Here is a 17,650-nt window from a genome sequence, read left to right as displayed (position 1 = left end):
AAGCCCCAAAGCATTTTCATAATTCAAATAGCAGAAGTCAGTATTGTGATTAAATATTCTCCCTTTGCTGGGATGACTGCAGAAATAACACTGAGGAATCTTGAGAACATCCTGAACTTTGGTGACCCCTTAAGCATTCAGTCTGTCCACTATAGCAACAGTGTATGCAATCTGGAAGATAAATCCCAGCAGCTCATCAAAGTAACAACTTCCACAAGTACACTCTCTACCTTTGTAGATGAAAAAAGGCACCAAATAAATAAGGATGTCCTGTCTCCACAGATTCCCATTCAAGTGTCACACTATCCTGATTTGAAACTATATTGCCATTCCTTCACTGACATGGGTCAAAATCCCAGAATTCCTGCCCTAACTGAATTGTAACTCATTTCTCATTGCATGGACTGCAACAGCTCATGAAGGTGACTGTCCACCACCTTCTCACAGGCAACTGACATTTTCCTTAATATGAGTTTAATCTGGTTCAGGGGGTGGGGTGGGGGGGGACCTCTCTATTTTTGAATCTCCAGTTTATTTTTTGCTCTTGTCATCATCAGTGAAATATTAAACGCTTGATCATTTCGTGGGCTTGCTGTTCTAATGGGGAAGCTGTTGGAGTGTTTTATTTAACTTTTTCTAAGTGAGTCGTCGGGCTGAGCGAAATATTTAAAACGAAGCAATTTCTCTTTTTGTTTTATTTTTATTCCGCAATGTTTTTGGCCAAGCCTTTTGTTGTAAAAAGGTGTCGTCTAAGATCGGATTTTTTTAAATGAAGTGTTCCTTAGCGTGTAACTAAGCAGCATTAATTTTGAGATGCTCCATCTGACACACACACACTTTTGTCTTTGTACATTGTATTTTTTGTGCTTTTTAATAAACTGTATCAGATTAAAAAAAATTTAAAAAAAATGGGGTGAAAGATATAGGACAGATGTCAGAGGTAGTTTCTTTACTCAGACAGTAGTAAGGGAATGGAACGCTTTGCCTGCAACGGTAGTAAATTCTCCAACTTTAAGTACATTTAAGTCGTCATTGGACAAGCATATGGACGTACATGGAATAGTGTAGCATAGATGGGCTTCAGATTGGTATGACAGGTTGGCACAACATCGAAGGCCGAAGGGCCTGTGCTGTGCTGTAATGTTCTATGTTTTATCTATGTTCTATGATAATAAATCCTGGAATTCTCAATAATGCCCAAATCCTGTGAATCAAGAAATAAAATAATGGGCTGAATGGTGTGCTTCTGTGCTTTTTATTTTCATTTTCCCTACTTCTCTATTTTGGAAAATGGAAACAAAAATGATTTAAGGTTTGTAGAAATGTCTAGTGCTGTAGAAAGAAGATCTATGGAGTTTCACTTGTAAGAACTGGCATTCATGTTCTTTATTCTTTCATATTCTTTTATAATCAACTATCACCCAGATAGAAGAACTATATGAATCCTACTTCATCCAGTGGCGGCTACGTAATGGCGCAAGCAACATGAAGCAAGCTTACACTGTGTGTCCTTCTACCAAAGGATCAAGGGAAACATTGCTCGAGATTAACAGAAATTACAAGGAATGTACAGAGGTATTCCTCTTTTGTGTTTGGCATTCCATCTTTGTTCTTGATTTACTTATTTTGGATTTTATTTGACAGCTCTGAAATTGGCAAAAATAGGCTCTGATTTCTCTCCTCATTTGGCAGACTAAAACTGGATTAAATTTTGGGCATACAAAATAATTTTTTAAATTCCAGTTTACTATCCTTTTTCATACAGTTTTGGGAAATCTTAAAATCAGCTTTATATGCATCAAAGCATAAAATTGCTCATTTGTTTGTTAATTGTGTTAAGGACTAACATCAAAATTCTGATGACGAGCATATTGACATCTTGAGACGTTTCAGTGATGTAACCCTAGGGTCACTCATAAAATAATTGATTATCTCAAACACAAAGGGTCTCAGAGCCATTGTTAGAAATATAGCAAATTTTAATTATGTTTTGAATTTTAAACATGTTACTTTCAGAAGGCAAAGTCAATATCCATTGATGCAATATTCATGAGCATTTTAATCATTTTAAGTAAAACTACATATATATAGGACCAAATAAGAAAACAATAGAGAGCATTTTAACCACTACAGTGAAGGACAGAAAACAAATTTGAACTAGATCTTCCAGTCTACAGCAATGTTGGGCACACTGACATTGTCTATGAAATTTTCTCCAACACAAAGTACCACCCATTTTCAGCCAGAACTTCTAATCCTAGGTGAAACAGTGATGAGTAAGCAGGGACATCCAAGGAGATGACTGACGAGCACAAGAAAAGATGACTGAAGAGAGAAAGCACTCCATTTCATTCAAAACTGCGGGACCTTGGTCTCGGCTCCGCCCTCTGCAACTGGATCCTTAGCTTTCTGACCCATAGGCCGCAATCAGTGAGGATAGGTAACTGCGCCTCCTCCACAATAACACTCAACACTGGAGCCCCCTGAGGATGTGTCCTCAGCCCCGTTAAGTGCTCCCTGTACACCCATGACTGTGTTACCAAATTCCTAACAAATGCCATCTACAAATTTGCTGATGACACCTCTGTAGTGGGACAAATATCTAACAAACATGAGGCAAAACACAGAAGGGAGATAGAGGGTTTGGTGACGCGGTGCAATGAAAACAATCTGTCTCTCAATGTTGACAAAAATAAAGAACTGACCATTGACTTCAGAAAGAAAGGATGAGAACATACTCCCTTCCACATCAACAGAATTGAGGGTGAGATAGTGAAAAGCGTCAAGTTCCTTGGAGTAACGATAACCAATGACTTGTACTGGTCTTCCCACGTAAATGCGACCGTAGAGTAGGCACAAAATCACCTCTTCTTCCTCAGGAATGTAGGAAACTCCTACAGATGCACCATTGAAAGCATTGTGTCTGGGTGCATAACGGCCTGGTATGGCAACTGCTCTGCGTAGGACCGTAAGAAACTACAGAAAGTGGTGTGCAAAGCCCAAACCATCACAGAAGCCAATCTTCCATCCATGGACTCTATTTACACAGCTCGCTGCCGTGGAAAGGCAGCCAATATCATCAAAGACCCATTGCACCCTGGTAGTGACCTCCTCCAACCCTTTGGGTCAGGCTGAAGATACAGAAGGCTGCACACACACACGAGCAGGTTCAGGAACAACTTCTTTCCGGCCATTATCAAACTGTTGATTGGACGCTAGCCTCAAATAATGTAATTTGCAATGTAACCTGTATGCCTCTAAGAAGTTTTGATCTGTACATCCTTTCTTGCTATGATCTGTCTGTACTGCTTGTACACAAAACATTTCACTGTATTTTGGTACACGTGGCAATAAATCAATCAATTTCTGTGACACCTCTTGCTGCATTTAGGTTATGAATGAGTGGGTGAATGTGTATGTGGAGAGATGAGTGGGTGAAGAGGCGGTGAAGAGGGTGAGTGAATGAGTTGATATGTAACTGGAGGAGTGGGTATGAGCATGTGCATGATAACAAAGTGTGGAGCTGGATGAACACAGCAAGCCAAGCAGCATCTCAGGAGCACAAAAGCTGATGTTTCGGTCTAGGCCTGAAACGTCAGCTTTTGTGCTCCTAAGATGCTACTTGGCCTGCTGTGTTCATCCAGCTCCACACTTTGTTATCTCGGATTCTCCAGCATCTGCAGTTCCCATTATGAGCATGTGCATGGCTGGGTGACTGAGTGAACTTGTGGGTAAATGAGAAGTCAGGCCAGGTCAGGAGAGTAGTAGTGTGAGAGAAAGTGGGTTGTGGACTGATGTTGGATAAATAAACAGTATAGATGTTATTTAAACAAAAGTAGGCTAGGATACAAATATATGATTGGAAAATATAATCACGTGTATTGGTTTGGATATGATTGGATAATATTTGAACATAATGATAATATAGTCATGTAAACTAACTTGGAGTGTAAATTGTGTGAACATGGTCAGGTAGAGATATGGGTGAGTGTGTAAACTTTTGGAAATTATTATCTGTAGGAATAGTTGATTCAAAGCTTGTTATCTGTAAAAATGGTTTAAAACCTCTGTTTTTGTAATAGAGATTTGAGCTGTATACCATTTTCTTGGGATGTATATCTCTGACATTTACATGAATTAACATTGGAAACAGAGACCTGAGCACCACTTGGTCTAAGTGTAAATAAAGGGTTCAACACATCCCTTCAGGGATGCTAATTGGATTGAGTTAAAAGGTTGACAGTGGGATAGAGAGTCAGATTGAGTCAGACCTAGGATGGGATTATTTGTTGGTGATTTATCTACTCAGATCAGTGTTGCTGTTTAGTCTTGATGGAATTGTTCTTTTCTAATTAACCTATTCAGGGATGTTATTTCACACCCCTGCAGCAGATGAGACTTGAATCCAGCCCTCTCTTGTCTAGGGGCAAGGACACTACCTGTTGCACCACAAGAGGGGACTGAATAGTGGTTTGTTCAGTGGGAGGGTTTTATGGGTCAGATGCAGGTTGTAAGGTCAGGTCAGTGATTAGCTGGAGCCAATATAATAAAATGTGAGGCTGGATGAACACAGCAGGCCAAGCAGCATCTCAGGCGCACAAAAGCTGATGTTTCGGTCTAGGCCTGAAACGTCAGCTTTTGTGCTCCTGAGATGCTGCTTGGCCTGCTGTGTTCATCCAGCCTCACATTTTATTATCTTGGAATTCTCCAGCATCTGCAGTTCCCATTATCTCTATCAGCTGGAGCCAATAGTTGGGCTCAGGGATTAGTCAGGTGAGGGATAGATGCATCAGGTCAGAGGGACTATCAACAATCTTTCTTTACAAGAAAAATCCCACAATGGAATAATCTGCAAAAGGAAGTACTCACAGCCTCATCACTTGTAAGTTTCAAGACCCAACTTTAGATTTGTTCCATTTAATAAGCTTTCATTATTAAGATTGCCATCTCAGCAGATCATGCCTGGTTTAACTAGTGCTAACTGTATAAACATTGGCTGAATATAAATATAAGTCTATGATGCCAAAATAACTGAAGTAGAAACAGAAGGAGAATCACAAACCCTGTGCCATTTAACAGGCCTTATTGATTTTTGTTTAGTGTATTGAACTGAACAGGAAACATAAAACGAATCCAGAAATGTCCCAGCTGCTAACCACATTGTATTTTTTTAGGCCTGTGCACTACAACAGCCAATTAAGTTTTGTTCCAACAAATAAGTTTCAGTTATTACTGTAATAACTGTTTTCTTTCTCATAGAAATCTGCTACACAGTAACTCACCCGACCCAGAAAACATTCATTTTAAAACACAGAAAATGGTTCAGGAGGGACTACGTTTAGTTTTACAAGTGTGGGCCACTGAATTAAAAATGCGTTTCTGCATAACAAATGACAATTGCTTTGCTGAAAGTTGAGGTTTTTAGCATCTGTTCTGTAGAGGGGTGCTATACATTAATAGTCAGACTTCATGTATTGATTGTGAAAGAACAGATTTAATGAACGGAGATAATGGGAACTGCAGATGCTGGAGAATCCAAGATAACAAAGTGTGGAGCTGGATGAACACAGCAGGCCAAGCAGCATCTCAGGAGCACAAAAGCTGATGTTTTCCGCCTAGACCCTTCATCTCTTTTTACTGAAGTATTATTCACAGAGAACACAGCTCTGAACAAATTTGATAAAGCTAATAAAACATTTCTCATTCCAGAACACCTCTTTGAGTCACAAAAATGTAGAAAATAACTTGCTGATCTATATAAATCCCACTTTTTAAATTGTGCTAAAGTTTGATGTTGCAAATTCAGAACAGAGAGTTTTAGTTACATATACTTAAAACTATTCTTTCTTCGATATTATCAAATCATTGCATTCTTTATTGTTCAATAGGATATGTGTGCAATTGAGAGAACATTAGAAGTGCTACTTGGGGAATTTCACATCAGAATGAAAGGTACCTATATTTCATTTGAATACAATATAACTTGAATAGATTTTTAATTCTGACTATTTTTAAAAGGACAGTGGAGTAGAATATGAACTCATAATTATAATTTTATGCCCTGTGGGTGGACATTGTGTTGCAATGGACACCTTTTTTATGTCATAGATGAATAGACAGAACTTCTTTGGCAATGTATTCCTAAGGAACTGAGTTGAGTAAAGTCATCATTCATTGACTCTGAGTGTTTGATGCTGCAGAGGCTAGTACTCCTTGTTTAATTCCAACTCCAAATGAATCTTACCAGATTTTTCTTTCTCCACTACTCTTGTTGCTAAAAGTTAAGATTACAGACTAATGGAATCTTCAATAATGACAAAGTTTTGTGTTTTTATGGTTCTATGGAATGTATAACTAACCCTCAGATTTGGCAATGGTATTTTGAGGTGCTAAGAACGGTGAGACTCTCCACCTTCAGTCTTGTTGCTGCTGTCAGGAATTAGTTGATCATACCACTGATGATGAAAAGTAAACATATCTTAACAGATGTGTCATTCTACTTTCAATGAAATTTCACCTGTACCAACTGTATGCCCTCTCATGTGTTCTTTATCCTGTTACTGCCACTACATCTAGGTGTAATCCCAGGGTCTACAGATGAGGTAGAGAGAGCCTGCCTTTTGGTGGAGCATGATGACTTTGGAGTTATGGGCTAGTAGCTCCAGGGGTAAATGTGGTTAAAGGGCTCAGATATCCCTGTGTGTATCTTCCCTATTGCACCTTTCTTGACTTAAATATCTACACGGTGAGGGTCACAGGGAGGGTGAAGGGACTGAGCTTCAATGCCAAGTCCTGAAAAGGGATTGTTGGGGTCTGGAGACCTTTGGCATGGTGCCCATTGGTGCCACCCTGTCTTCTTGTTAGGCAAGGGTGCCTGGAATGAGGTGAAACTCCTTCATCCCCTTATGCGTTGCTATTGGTTCTGAGCACCAATGACTGGAGTGATGGACTACAGGCCTGTGTGCACATCCAGCAGACACTGATTTTCTGGCCTTGCCCTTGGCAATTGCCAATATCTCATGGAGAAAGCCAGATGTGTGCATGCCAGAAACAGCACAATACAGATAGAGTTGGTAGACTTCTCGAACATTTGATCCAGTTTGCTAAGTGTCTCCAATAAACCTGCCTGCTGTTTCTGTGTCTATTTTGCATTTGAATGAATTATTCATGGTCAAGGCAATGCGGGTCCTCTCCTACCTGGACTGAGCATGTGCTTAGTTTCCACCAACCCTCTGAGTGCCAGTGACCTGGGGCTTATCTTCCTCAGCCAACTGCAGATATAGAATCATAGTCATACAGCATGGAAACAGAACATTCAGTCCACTTGTGCATGATGACCAGGAATTCCAAACTAAACTAGTCCCATTTGCCTGCTTTTGGCCATATTCCCTCTAAATCTTTCCTATTCATATAACTGTTTAACTGTTGTAACTGTACTTGCATCTACCACTTCCTATATGCACCCACGTCAGTGTGAGGATCATGCCCCTCCAGCCCCTTTTCCTTCTTGCCTTAAAACTATGCCCTGTACTTTTGGATTTCCCTCACCCTAGGGAAAAGACCTTGGCTATTCACCTTATCTATGCCCTTCATGGTTTATGTAAACCTCTGTGCTCCCAACTCTATTCTGGCTAAAATACCCTCCAAGAAATCAGGAACTGAGCTGAAAGAGGTGCAGGAGACAGTCTTGCTAGTGCTTCCTCTGAGGCATTTGTGTCTTCTTCCTCAAATGTGGAGGCGATGGTGTTGGCTGGAGAGGCAGTGTGGATGCTATTCTATTACAGAAGACAAGAAGTAATAACAGGGGTAGAAGCTTAGCTTTGTTAGGAATTCACATTCACAATGGTGGTAATGGAAGTATTTCAGCACTTGACAATAAGTCTTACTTGGTTGCTGGGGCATGGAGGTTTTGGCATTCCTCCATAAACAGTCACCATGCTCTCCTTCTGAGACAAATATTCTCATTTAGGGTGAACAGACAAATATCAGACATCCAATAACCAGTTGTGGACCACTCTACCCTATTGTGAGCTGTTTTCTCCCGGAACGAGACAAGGACAGAGTTTGAGAAAGATTAAATTGGCTGGCACAGCTGTTAGTGGTGATGGCGGTGTCCTGAGTCAGTGAGTAAGCCTTGCAGTGGGCCTGCAGGGTCAGTAATATGGAGGAATGAGGCGGATGAGAACTTTTGAGGAAAGATATTGCAGGCAGTAGTGAGAGTGATAGCCTATGAGCATTGGTGGGAGGTGTGTACAGTAAGAGTTGGTGTGTATCTGAGGGAGGGAGCAGAGAGAAGATGGTGGCAGTGCAGAAGGTCAATAACCTTCTTTGAGGCATTGCTGAGCATTCCTTCAGACCAGGAAATGGCACTGTCCCAGATGTCAATTTCAGACCATGCTACAAGGTCTAGTGCTGTGGTTTCCTCTTATGATCTTCAGGAAACAGTTCTCCTGTCAACCCAGGTATGTCAGCAAAGTGTGGTGACAACTTGCCTCTATTCGCCTTCTCTGGAGCAATTTTTCCCCACACAGCAGCTGTGAAGTGTCAGTTTTCTATCTGTTCATGGGATGTTGGCCTTGCTGTCTGGGCCAGCATTCATTGCCCAGAGTTAAGAGTCAACCGCATTGTTGTGGGTTTGGAGTCACATGTAGACCAGACCAGATAAGAATGGAAGATTCCTTTTCTAAAGAACACTAATGAACCAGATGGGTTTTAAAAACAATTGACAGTGCTTACATGTTCACGACTTTGTTTGTTCCAAATTTATATTGAACTCAAATTTCATCATCAGCTGTGGTGGTGTTTAAACCCATGTTGCCAGTACTTTAGCCTGAAGCATGAATTACTAGTCTGACGACATTACTGTGACCCCATCTTGTTTTCGTACAATACAGTCTGAAGGGATGCTTGCAATCTAATGGAATGAAGGAATAGTTAATGGATATATTACTTAAGAGGTAATTGGGTGTACATTGGTTGTCTAGCTCTAGGGAGCAAGTATTCAGTGCAGTGTAATTAACAGAAATAAAGCTGTCAGTATAAGTATAGACATTGGGTCTGTTCAAAAACATTTATCTTCTAGGGTATGACAACCTCTCCAAAAGTTGAGATATGGATTTTCAGGCATTTGGTGTTCTTTCACACCTTATCCATTTAACCATATTTCATGCATCACTCTATATTAGAGTCATATAGCACTTCAACCCACCGTGTTTATTCCAATAAACAAACACCAAGCTGCACTAATCCCATTTACCTGCACTCGGTCCACCACTTACTATTCCCTGGCATTTTAAGTGCTCATCCAGATGTTTCTCAAATGTTGCCAGAGTGTCTGCCTCCACCGCTGTCTCAGGCAGCACATTGCATGCTCCTACTGCCTTCTGGGTGAAGGAATTCTTTCTTATTTGCCCTCTAAGCCATTTACCCCTCACCCTACACTTACACCCACTGGTTTTAGACATATCTGACACTTGGAAGAGATTCTGCTGATCTATCCTGTCTATACCTCTCATAATTTTGTATACCTCAATCAGATCCACAACCTCCCACCCCCAGCTTCCCCTGCTCCAGGGAAAACAAACCCAGCCTATCCAGTCTCTTCTCATAACTCTGTCCGTGATGGTCTCATCTGGTCCACACTGCCCATTAACCAAATCTCATCCAGCACCTTTCCCTGAAACCGCAGGAAGTGCTACATCTGCCCCTACACCTCTCCCTCCCCTCCATTCAAGGCCCAAAACAAACATTTCATATCAGACAGGCGTTCACCTGCACATCTGTCAACTTGGTCTACTGTATCCGCTGCTCCCGATGTGGCCTTCTCTATATCAGTGAGACCAAACATAGACTCGGAAACCATTTCATAGAGCATCTGTGCTCTTTATGTGACAGATGACAACACGTTCTGGTCACCAACCATTTTAACTCCTTCTCCCGCTCCCTGGGTTACATGTTCATTCTGAGCCTCCTCTAGTATCACAATGATAACATCTGCGACACCTACTGTTCCGCCTCAGGATCCTACAGCCCAATGGCCTAAACATGGAATTCACCAGTTTTAAAATCTCCCCAACTGCTGGCCTCATCCCATGTCCAACTCTCCTTGACCTGACAGAGCCTCTCCATCTTCTCTCCCACCTATCCGCCCCACCCATTCCAGTGACCAATCCCCACCACTCCCTACCTGCACTGACCTATCACCATCTCACCTACCTTCTCCAGACCCACCCCTCCTCTCTCTATTTATTTTCCATCTCCCTTCTCCTTGCCATTTCTGAAGAAGGGTCCCAACCTGAAACATCAAATTCCTGTTCCTCTGATGCTGCCTGGCCTGCTGCTCCACACTGTGTTGTCTCATCTCTTAACTGAGTCTTTCTAACCCAAGTAACATCCTGGTGAGTTGCATCTGTATCATCTCCAGTGTGGTTACGTGAATTTGGTAAACTCTTTGACAAGGTTCCATGCGGAAGGCCTCCTGGGAATGTAGAGACCAGAACTGTACACAATATTCCATTTTTGACCTAACCCATGTTTGATAAAGTTGTGACAAGTTTTTCTTGCATAATATTTTATGCCATGGCTGAAGAAGACAATCATCATGTATGCCTTCTTCACCTCTCTGTCTCTGGGCCTCTCTATCTGTACTGACACCTTCAGGGATCTATGTACACCAAGGTCCTTTTTGTTCCTTAGTACTCCCTAGAGACCTGCTATTCATTGTGTATGTCCTTCCCTTGTTAGGCCTCCCAAAATGCATCACCTCACACTTAACAGGATTACATTCTATCTGTCATTCCTCTGCTCAACCTACCGACTGAGAAATATCAGACCGTGGCCTGAGTCCACCCTCCTCAGTATCAACAACACCATCTTAACATTTTCTGGAACATCACCATCCAAATGAAATCCCCGGTTAATATCTCTTTCTCGCCTATGAATACAGATAAGAAGTGTTCATTTAAGACGTCACTCACCTCCACTGGCTGAACACACATGTTGCCCCTTTGGTCTCTAATAGGACCCAACTGTGCCCTGGTAGTCTTTTTACCCTTAATTTATTTCTTCAAAACCTTGAGATTTTTCTTACTCTCTTCTTGGGGCAGCATGGTGGTTCAGTGGTTAGCACTGCTGCCTCACAGCACCAGGGGCTGGGATTTGATTCTACCCTCTGGTGACTGTGTGGAGTTTCAACATTCTCCCTGTTTCTGCTCTGGTTTCCTCCCAGTCCAAAGATGTGGAGGTTAGCTTGATTGGTCATGCTAAATTGCCCATAGTGGCCATGGATGCTCAGTCTAGATGGATTAGCCATGGGAAGAGCAGGGTTACAGGTATAGGATAGATGAGTGGGTCTGGGTTGGATACTCCTTGGGGGATTAGTGTGGACTCAATGGGCCAGATAGCCTGCTTCCACACTGTAGGGATTCTGTGATCTGCCAAAGATACTTTGTGGCTTCTCTTTACCCTCCTAACTTCCTCTTAAAGCAACTTCCTACACTCTATTCTTTTGAAAGGGCTCCCCAGCTTTTAATGCACTGTACCTGGATTAGATTAGATTAGATTCCCTACAGTGTGGAAACGGGTCCTTTGGCCCAACAAGTCCACACCGCCACTTGAAGCATCCCACCTAGATCCATCCCCCTATAACCCACACACCCCTGAACACTACGGGCAATTTAGCATGGCCAATCCACCTAGCCTGCACATCTTTGGACTGTGGGAGGAAACCAGAGGACCTGAAGGAAACCCACGCAGACACGGGGAGAATGTGCAAACTCCACACGGACAGTCACCCGAGGCTGGAATCAAACCCGGGTCCCTGGCGCTGTGAGGCTGCAGTGCTAACCACTGAGCCACCGTGCCATTGCTTATGCTTTCTTCTTTTTCTTTACAAAACTCTTGAATTCCCTTGACATCCAGGGTTCTTTGAACCTGCTGCCTCTGCCCTTCAGTCTCAGAGGAACACATTGGTCCTGAATTCTCATTGTACTATTTTTAGAAGACACCCACATTCTAAATGTACACTTAGACTGGGAGAAGCAGCTTGCTTCTATGTTTGCCTGATCCTGTCTAATAATATTGAAATTGGCCTTCCCCCAAAATGGACACAATTTCTGTACTATCCATATCGCTTTCCATAATGACTTTGAAACTTACTGAGTTATGGACACTATCCCCAAAATACTCACCTGCTGAAACTTCAACCACTTAAACAGCTTCATTCCCGAGCAATAGGTCAAGCACTGCCCCATCTCTGGCAGGACTATCTAAATACTAGCACAAAAAGTTCTCCTGGATGTACTCTTTAAAAATTCCCTGTCTGATCCTTTCACATTTGGGCAATCCCAGTTAATGTTAGGAAAATTTAAGTACATTCCAATTTTAACCATTTCTCTCTCACCTTTCAGTGATTTACATACATACCTGCTCCTCTATCTCCCCGTGATTGTTGGGAAGCCTGTATTATAATTCCAGCAATGCTCGTCACCCCTTATTTATTTCTAAGTTTTATTCAGATGGTTTGTTTGAAGACTTTTCTACGATGCCCTCCCTCCTTGCTGCAGTGATGGTTTTCTTTATCAGCAATGCAATGCCCCACCTCTGCTTCTCACCTGCTATTGCACCTGAAATTCCTATACCCTGGAATGTTGAGCTCCCAATCCTGTTCTTCCTTCAAACATGTGTCAGTGAGGGCAACAATATTATATTCCCACATGCTGATCAATGCTCTAAGTTCATCTACCTCACCACTCAAGCTCCTTGTTTTAAAATAGATACAATTTACCTTTCCAATCCTCCTATGTATCTTGTCCTGCCTGTTTCTTCTTGTCTTATTGGACTGTCTAGGTATCCCTTAAAAGTCTGATTGGGCCTTGTCTCCAACTTTACATCTGTTCTGGGCCAATCCCCTGCCAAATCAGTGTAAAACCTTTCCAACAGCATGAGCAAACTGTGCTAACAAACCTTTCCATTGCGAGTACCATTGCAGCCAACCGAATCCCCCATTGTCACCTGACTTGCTCACACAATGTAACTTCCAAGAGACATGCTGGTTACTATTTAGGAGATGGAACTCTGCCCAATTGTATCCTTGGACACTGAGACCAAGTTTAAAGCTCTAATTTGCAACTGAAAGAGATAGTAACTCAGTAATGTCACCTTGTTCTTTCCTAAATTGCCATATTATTTTTGTGCGAAGGGTGATGAACCAATTTTTCAAATTTGTTAGGAAAAGACATTTAAATACTAATGGTAACTTTGTGTTAGCTTTGATTCTGAGGTATTACTCTTGTCTCTGAATCAGAAAACCATATATACTGCCTTTTCAGAGGAACTGTAATCAGGCTTTACCTTACCTCTTAATGAGATATAAAAGATCTAATTCAGCAAAGTGTTGGGAGGTCTTTCTCATGCCTCAATCAATATCAGTAAAGTGCAAAGATTATCCAGTCACACACCTCTTTTTTGTTTATGGGACATTGCCATGTGCAAATTTTCTACATAGCTACAGATGTAGTCTTTGAAAGTAATTTCATTAGCCACAAATCATTTAAGAATATCCAAATATCACCAAGGGTGGTATGGACATCTAAGTTTGTCATCTTGTTGTGAGTGCTGATTTCGTGTTGGTGAATCCAGTATTAATGTTATTAAACTGCCTTTTACTTTGAATACCAACTACCTTTCCTCTGTGAATTTCTAGGTTTGATCGGTTTTGCTCGCTTATGTCCAGGAGATCATTATGAGGTGAGTTTTATTCCATCATACATTCATTGTATTGTTTTTCATGTTTCCCTTTTCCCCCTAGAATTCTACTAATTTGTTTTTATTCAGGTAATACATATTTTAAAAAATTCTTTTGGTTAGAGGCATTTACCATAGTTGGACTATTGATTCTGACTTTGACGAGCTGAAGTCTATTAATAACCATAGATCCCTGTACTTGATGTTTCGAGACAGCTTCTTCTTTAAAAAAAGACACTGCTGTCAAAGTAACTCTCACAACTGTATTCTTGGAGAAATTTAAGATTACTATCTTTAAAATTCTCATCCCTGTTTTCAAGTTACTTTTGCAAATTCCAATTATGCTTCCCATCTCCATAAACCCCTTCTCCAAGATGTCCGCATGACTCCAGTTTTGGTGTAAACACTGCTGATTATTTCGCCATTAGTGGTTGTGTCTTAGACAGCCAAGGCCTCAAGCACGAGAGAATTCTATCTCTAAACTTCTTTGCCTCGCTACTTCTCTTTTCTCCTTTATGATGTTCCTTAAAACCTACCTCTTCAACCAAGTCTTTGGTCATCTATTCTAATGTTTTACACATCAACATCAAACTTTGTTTGATAGTGCTATCGAACACCTTTGCGCATAATATCAAGATGCAAAAGAAGTACAAGATATTTTCCTGTGAAATGACTTATCTCATTTAAATTAGAGTCATAGAGCCTATGTACAGAAACGAGCCCTTCAGCCCAACTCATCCATGCCAACCCTAAACTAAACAAGTCCCATTTGCTTGTATTTGGCCTATATCTCTCTGCAACTTTCGAATCTATGCACCTTGTCCAAATGTGTTTTAAATGTTGTAATTAATTCTTTATGAATTTATAAAAGTAGAGTTGATTGTTAATAGGAATATCCCTCCCAGAAAGTAAATACACACAGGACTTATACATAGTTAATGTGGAACACTGTATTGTTACTTGATGGCATAATAGAAACAGGATAGTAATAGGATAGTCCTCACACTGGCAAAACAGATGCTTAGGGTTTGCTTTTGTGTATATACCAAGCTGTTTGTGTTTTCATTGTTCGAGTAAATTGCTTTTGTTTTGTAAACTGGCTTCTCAAGGTGAATGTTTATTTCAAATGCAATTGGAGGTATTAGGTTTTGGATGTATTGAATCCTTTTGATGGCCGATGAAGTACTTTTTAAAAACTGGCTCCAACAGATGAAGAAGATGTAACTCTGTAACTTAGAGAAAAATCCGTAAACAAAATCCATTCATGGAATGCATTTCTAAAAAAAGCAAGTTTTAATGCAGGATTTTGAAATAAAGTTGTTCAAAAGCATCAACTGACATATTTAATGCTTTAACAAACTTATCAATGATCATGGGAATTTAATACTAGCTGAGGTAGCAGGAAATGTGGAGGGGGCTGGCAGGGTGTGCTGAATTGTATTGTGACACCATGTCTGATGTGGCTGGAACTAACCGAGCACAGGGAGGTGCTGGATATACTGGAAGATGTAGCAGGGAGGTAATTTAACTCAGTCACTGTACCATTCTTCCAAATACAAGATTTTGGAATCAAATGGTACTTTTTGAATAGGTCATTGCTGCATCAAGGAATTAACAAATACTCTGGCAAAAGAACTTGCATGTTATCGTACTGACCAATTTAGGCAGGCAGAGAAGTTTGAGAGTTTTAGGGCTGTCAGAGTCTTCTCATAAATCCTGTGATTTCTTCCATGGTTTTCTCAATTCTTTTGCAGGAGATCTCGGATTCCCTGTTTAGGCCACCACTAGTTCCCATTCACTAATTATTGTTGGAATGAGTGCCTTGCTCTTGAGCCATTTCAGAGGGCACTTCAGAGTTAATTATATTGCAGTCACACATAGGCCAGACTGGTTAAGGACATTAGTAAATCAGATGTGCTTTCACAATACTCAATAACAGTTGTCATGATCACCATTGCTGAGATTGTATTTAAAATTTTATTACCTGAATTGAAGTTCCATCAGCTGCTGTGTTGGGAGTTGAAAACATGTCCCCTGATCATTTGGCTGGAGATCTAGATTATTAGTTCAGTGATATTATCATTATCACTATGTACCACCATCTCCCCTGTTGGTCCCCTGAGACAAGTTTTCAACCTTTATTAACAGGAAAAGATGTCAGTCAGCAACATTTACATGATGCGTAAGCACTGAAGGTTTGTGCTTCATTTGTATGTTCAGTTCTCAGCAAATACGCACTATCTGTGTACAGCACCATTCACAGTTGTCACAATATTCACTGAATATTTGGCAGATGACCCAAATGAGGACGTTTGAACTGTAATTGAGTGAGTTCATTGATATCATGCTGTCAACATGTGTGATATTGAACAGATGATTGACTTGTTAAAATGAGTTTCCACTGTCTGGACTATTCTGGCAGTGCTTTATGATATGTGGCTCAGACCATCTCTTCGATGATCATTGTTTACTGTGTGTTGTAGAACATTGTGCAGTGTAGGGAGGAGGTCTTGTGGACTGATAAATTAGGGGAGCCATATGCCAATTCTAATGGAGAGAATATGATGGAGGAAGCAGGGAAAGTGAGCAGTTCGAGAGTTCTGCATCAGATGCAAAAGCAATGAGATTCAAGATAAGGAAGCCCATGACTCCTGCGTTGACAGCCAATCCCAGCAGGTATTGTCTACTTGATGAACACTCTGGATTATGCCATGTCTGTGACCGCTATGCTTCATCATAATTATTATGACCAATGTTTGTCATTTATATCCTTTATCCCATACCAAGCTCCCCTTTCCTCTCGAAGTCTTCGAATGTGTTGTTCCTCTTTACTCCAGACCAATCTTTCCTGGAACTTCGTGGTTAGGTTCCTGCAATCAAGTTTCCATCCCTGCCATACTATAGCAACACGGGTCAGAGTCTGCCCTAGACTTACTCTTTTGGAAATTCCTGAGCAAAGGCTATCTCCCCTGATCTGTTGGCAACGTTGTCAAGCTTCCTGGCTTTGTGTTCATGCTCAATAGCAAGGCACCAGGAAACTTCAAAGTGAGTAAGCACAATGGGAGCAAGTGAACAACCTGGAGATGCAGCCAGGTCCAATGCATTAGCTGGGTGTATGTCCATGAGCACATTGTCCTTGCAGCATCATTGCTATGATAGTTGCCTGAGGTGCAGCATTGAAGTACAGAGGGGTGCAATAAATAGATCGGACATGTACCATGAAGGTTCTTCGAGGCTGTCAGATTTTGGATGCCAAAGTTTGTAGATGTGGAATATATATGGCTGGCACTCATGATGCTTGTCCTAAGATGTTGGTGCTCAGTTTCCAACAAAGAAATCCTTTGAAACGGACAGTGAGCTGAAATTGTCAGATCTCGCTCGCTCTTCAAAGTCAGGTAGGAAGCTGAATAGTAATAAGGTGAGTTGTCCCATTAGTAAGGCCTTAAACAAGCTTTAAATCCCTTAAATATCAACTGTCTGCTGCATAGTGTGAAACTCACCTCACCACTCAGCAGGTGCATAAAGGTTGCTTTGATTTGCTTCTGACGCGGAGGTAGCCATCACGGGACGGTTTGTGTAATTCTGCCAAAATTCTCACCATAGCCCATCTCACTCAGGACCCTATAAGATTCTTCCCATCAATTCTATTCTTCCGTCTCTGACACTGCCAGGTCGACTACATTTCTCCAGCGTCTTCTGTTTTTATTGTGTGGTGAAATTTTGTTTTTTATTTAGTTTTGGCTTGCTGACAATTCATTCATAATTCCAGCTTCAACTGGCTCCTTGTGTTATTTTTACTCAGTGCTAATATTGGAAATTTTATTTGGTTATCTCTAAAGTTTAAAGAAGGATCCAAGTTATATTAATCAAATATGAACTTTGCAATTTGCACTATTATTTTCAAATA

The 17,650-nt window shown here is 41.0% G+C and overlaps 1 protein-coding gene across 1 annotated transcript in view; it reads left to right on the top strand.

Moving 5' to 3' along the window:
• Positions 1-17,650, top strand: part of LOC125461533 (RIPOR family member 3) — a gene marked incomplete at its 5' end in the record, with an annotated part of 210,306 nt that overhangs the window by 95,922 nt on the left and 96,734 nt on the right. The window contains 3 exons of the mRNA XM_048550443.2: positions 1,426-1,575; positions 5,889-5,952; positions 13,703-13,746. Of these exons, the coding sequence (XP_048406400.2) occupies positions 1,426-1,575; positions 5,889-5,952; positions 13,703-13,746 (258 nt within the window). The remainder of the gene's footprint in view (positions 1-1,425; positions 1,576-5,888; positions 5,953-13,702; positions 13,747-17,650) is intronic.

This window comes from Stegostoma tigrinum, chromosome 19, assembly GCF_030684315.1.
Source record: "Stegostoma tigrinum isolate sSteTig4 chromosome 19, sSteTig4.hap1, whole genome shotgun sequence".
Classification (NCBI taxonomy): domain Eukaryota; kingdom Metazoa; phylum Chordata; class Chondrichthyes; order Orectolobiformes; family Stegostomatidae; genus Stegostoma; species Stegostoma tigrinum.
The sequence above is the reverse complement of the archived record's forward strand: the minus strand, read 5'-3'. Positions and strand labels throughout refer to the sequence as shown.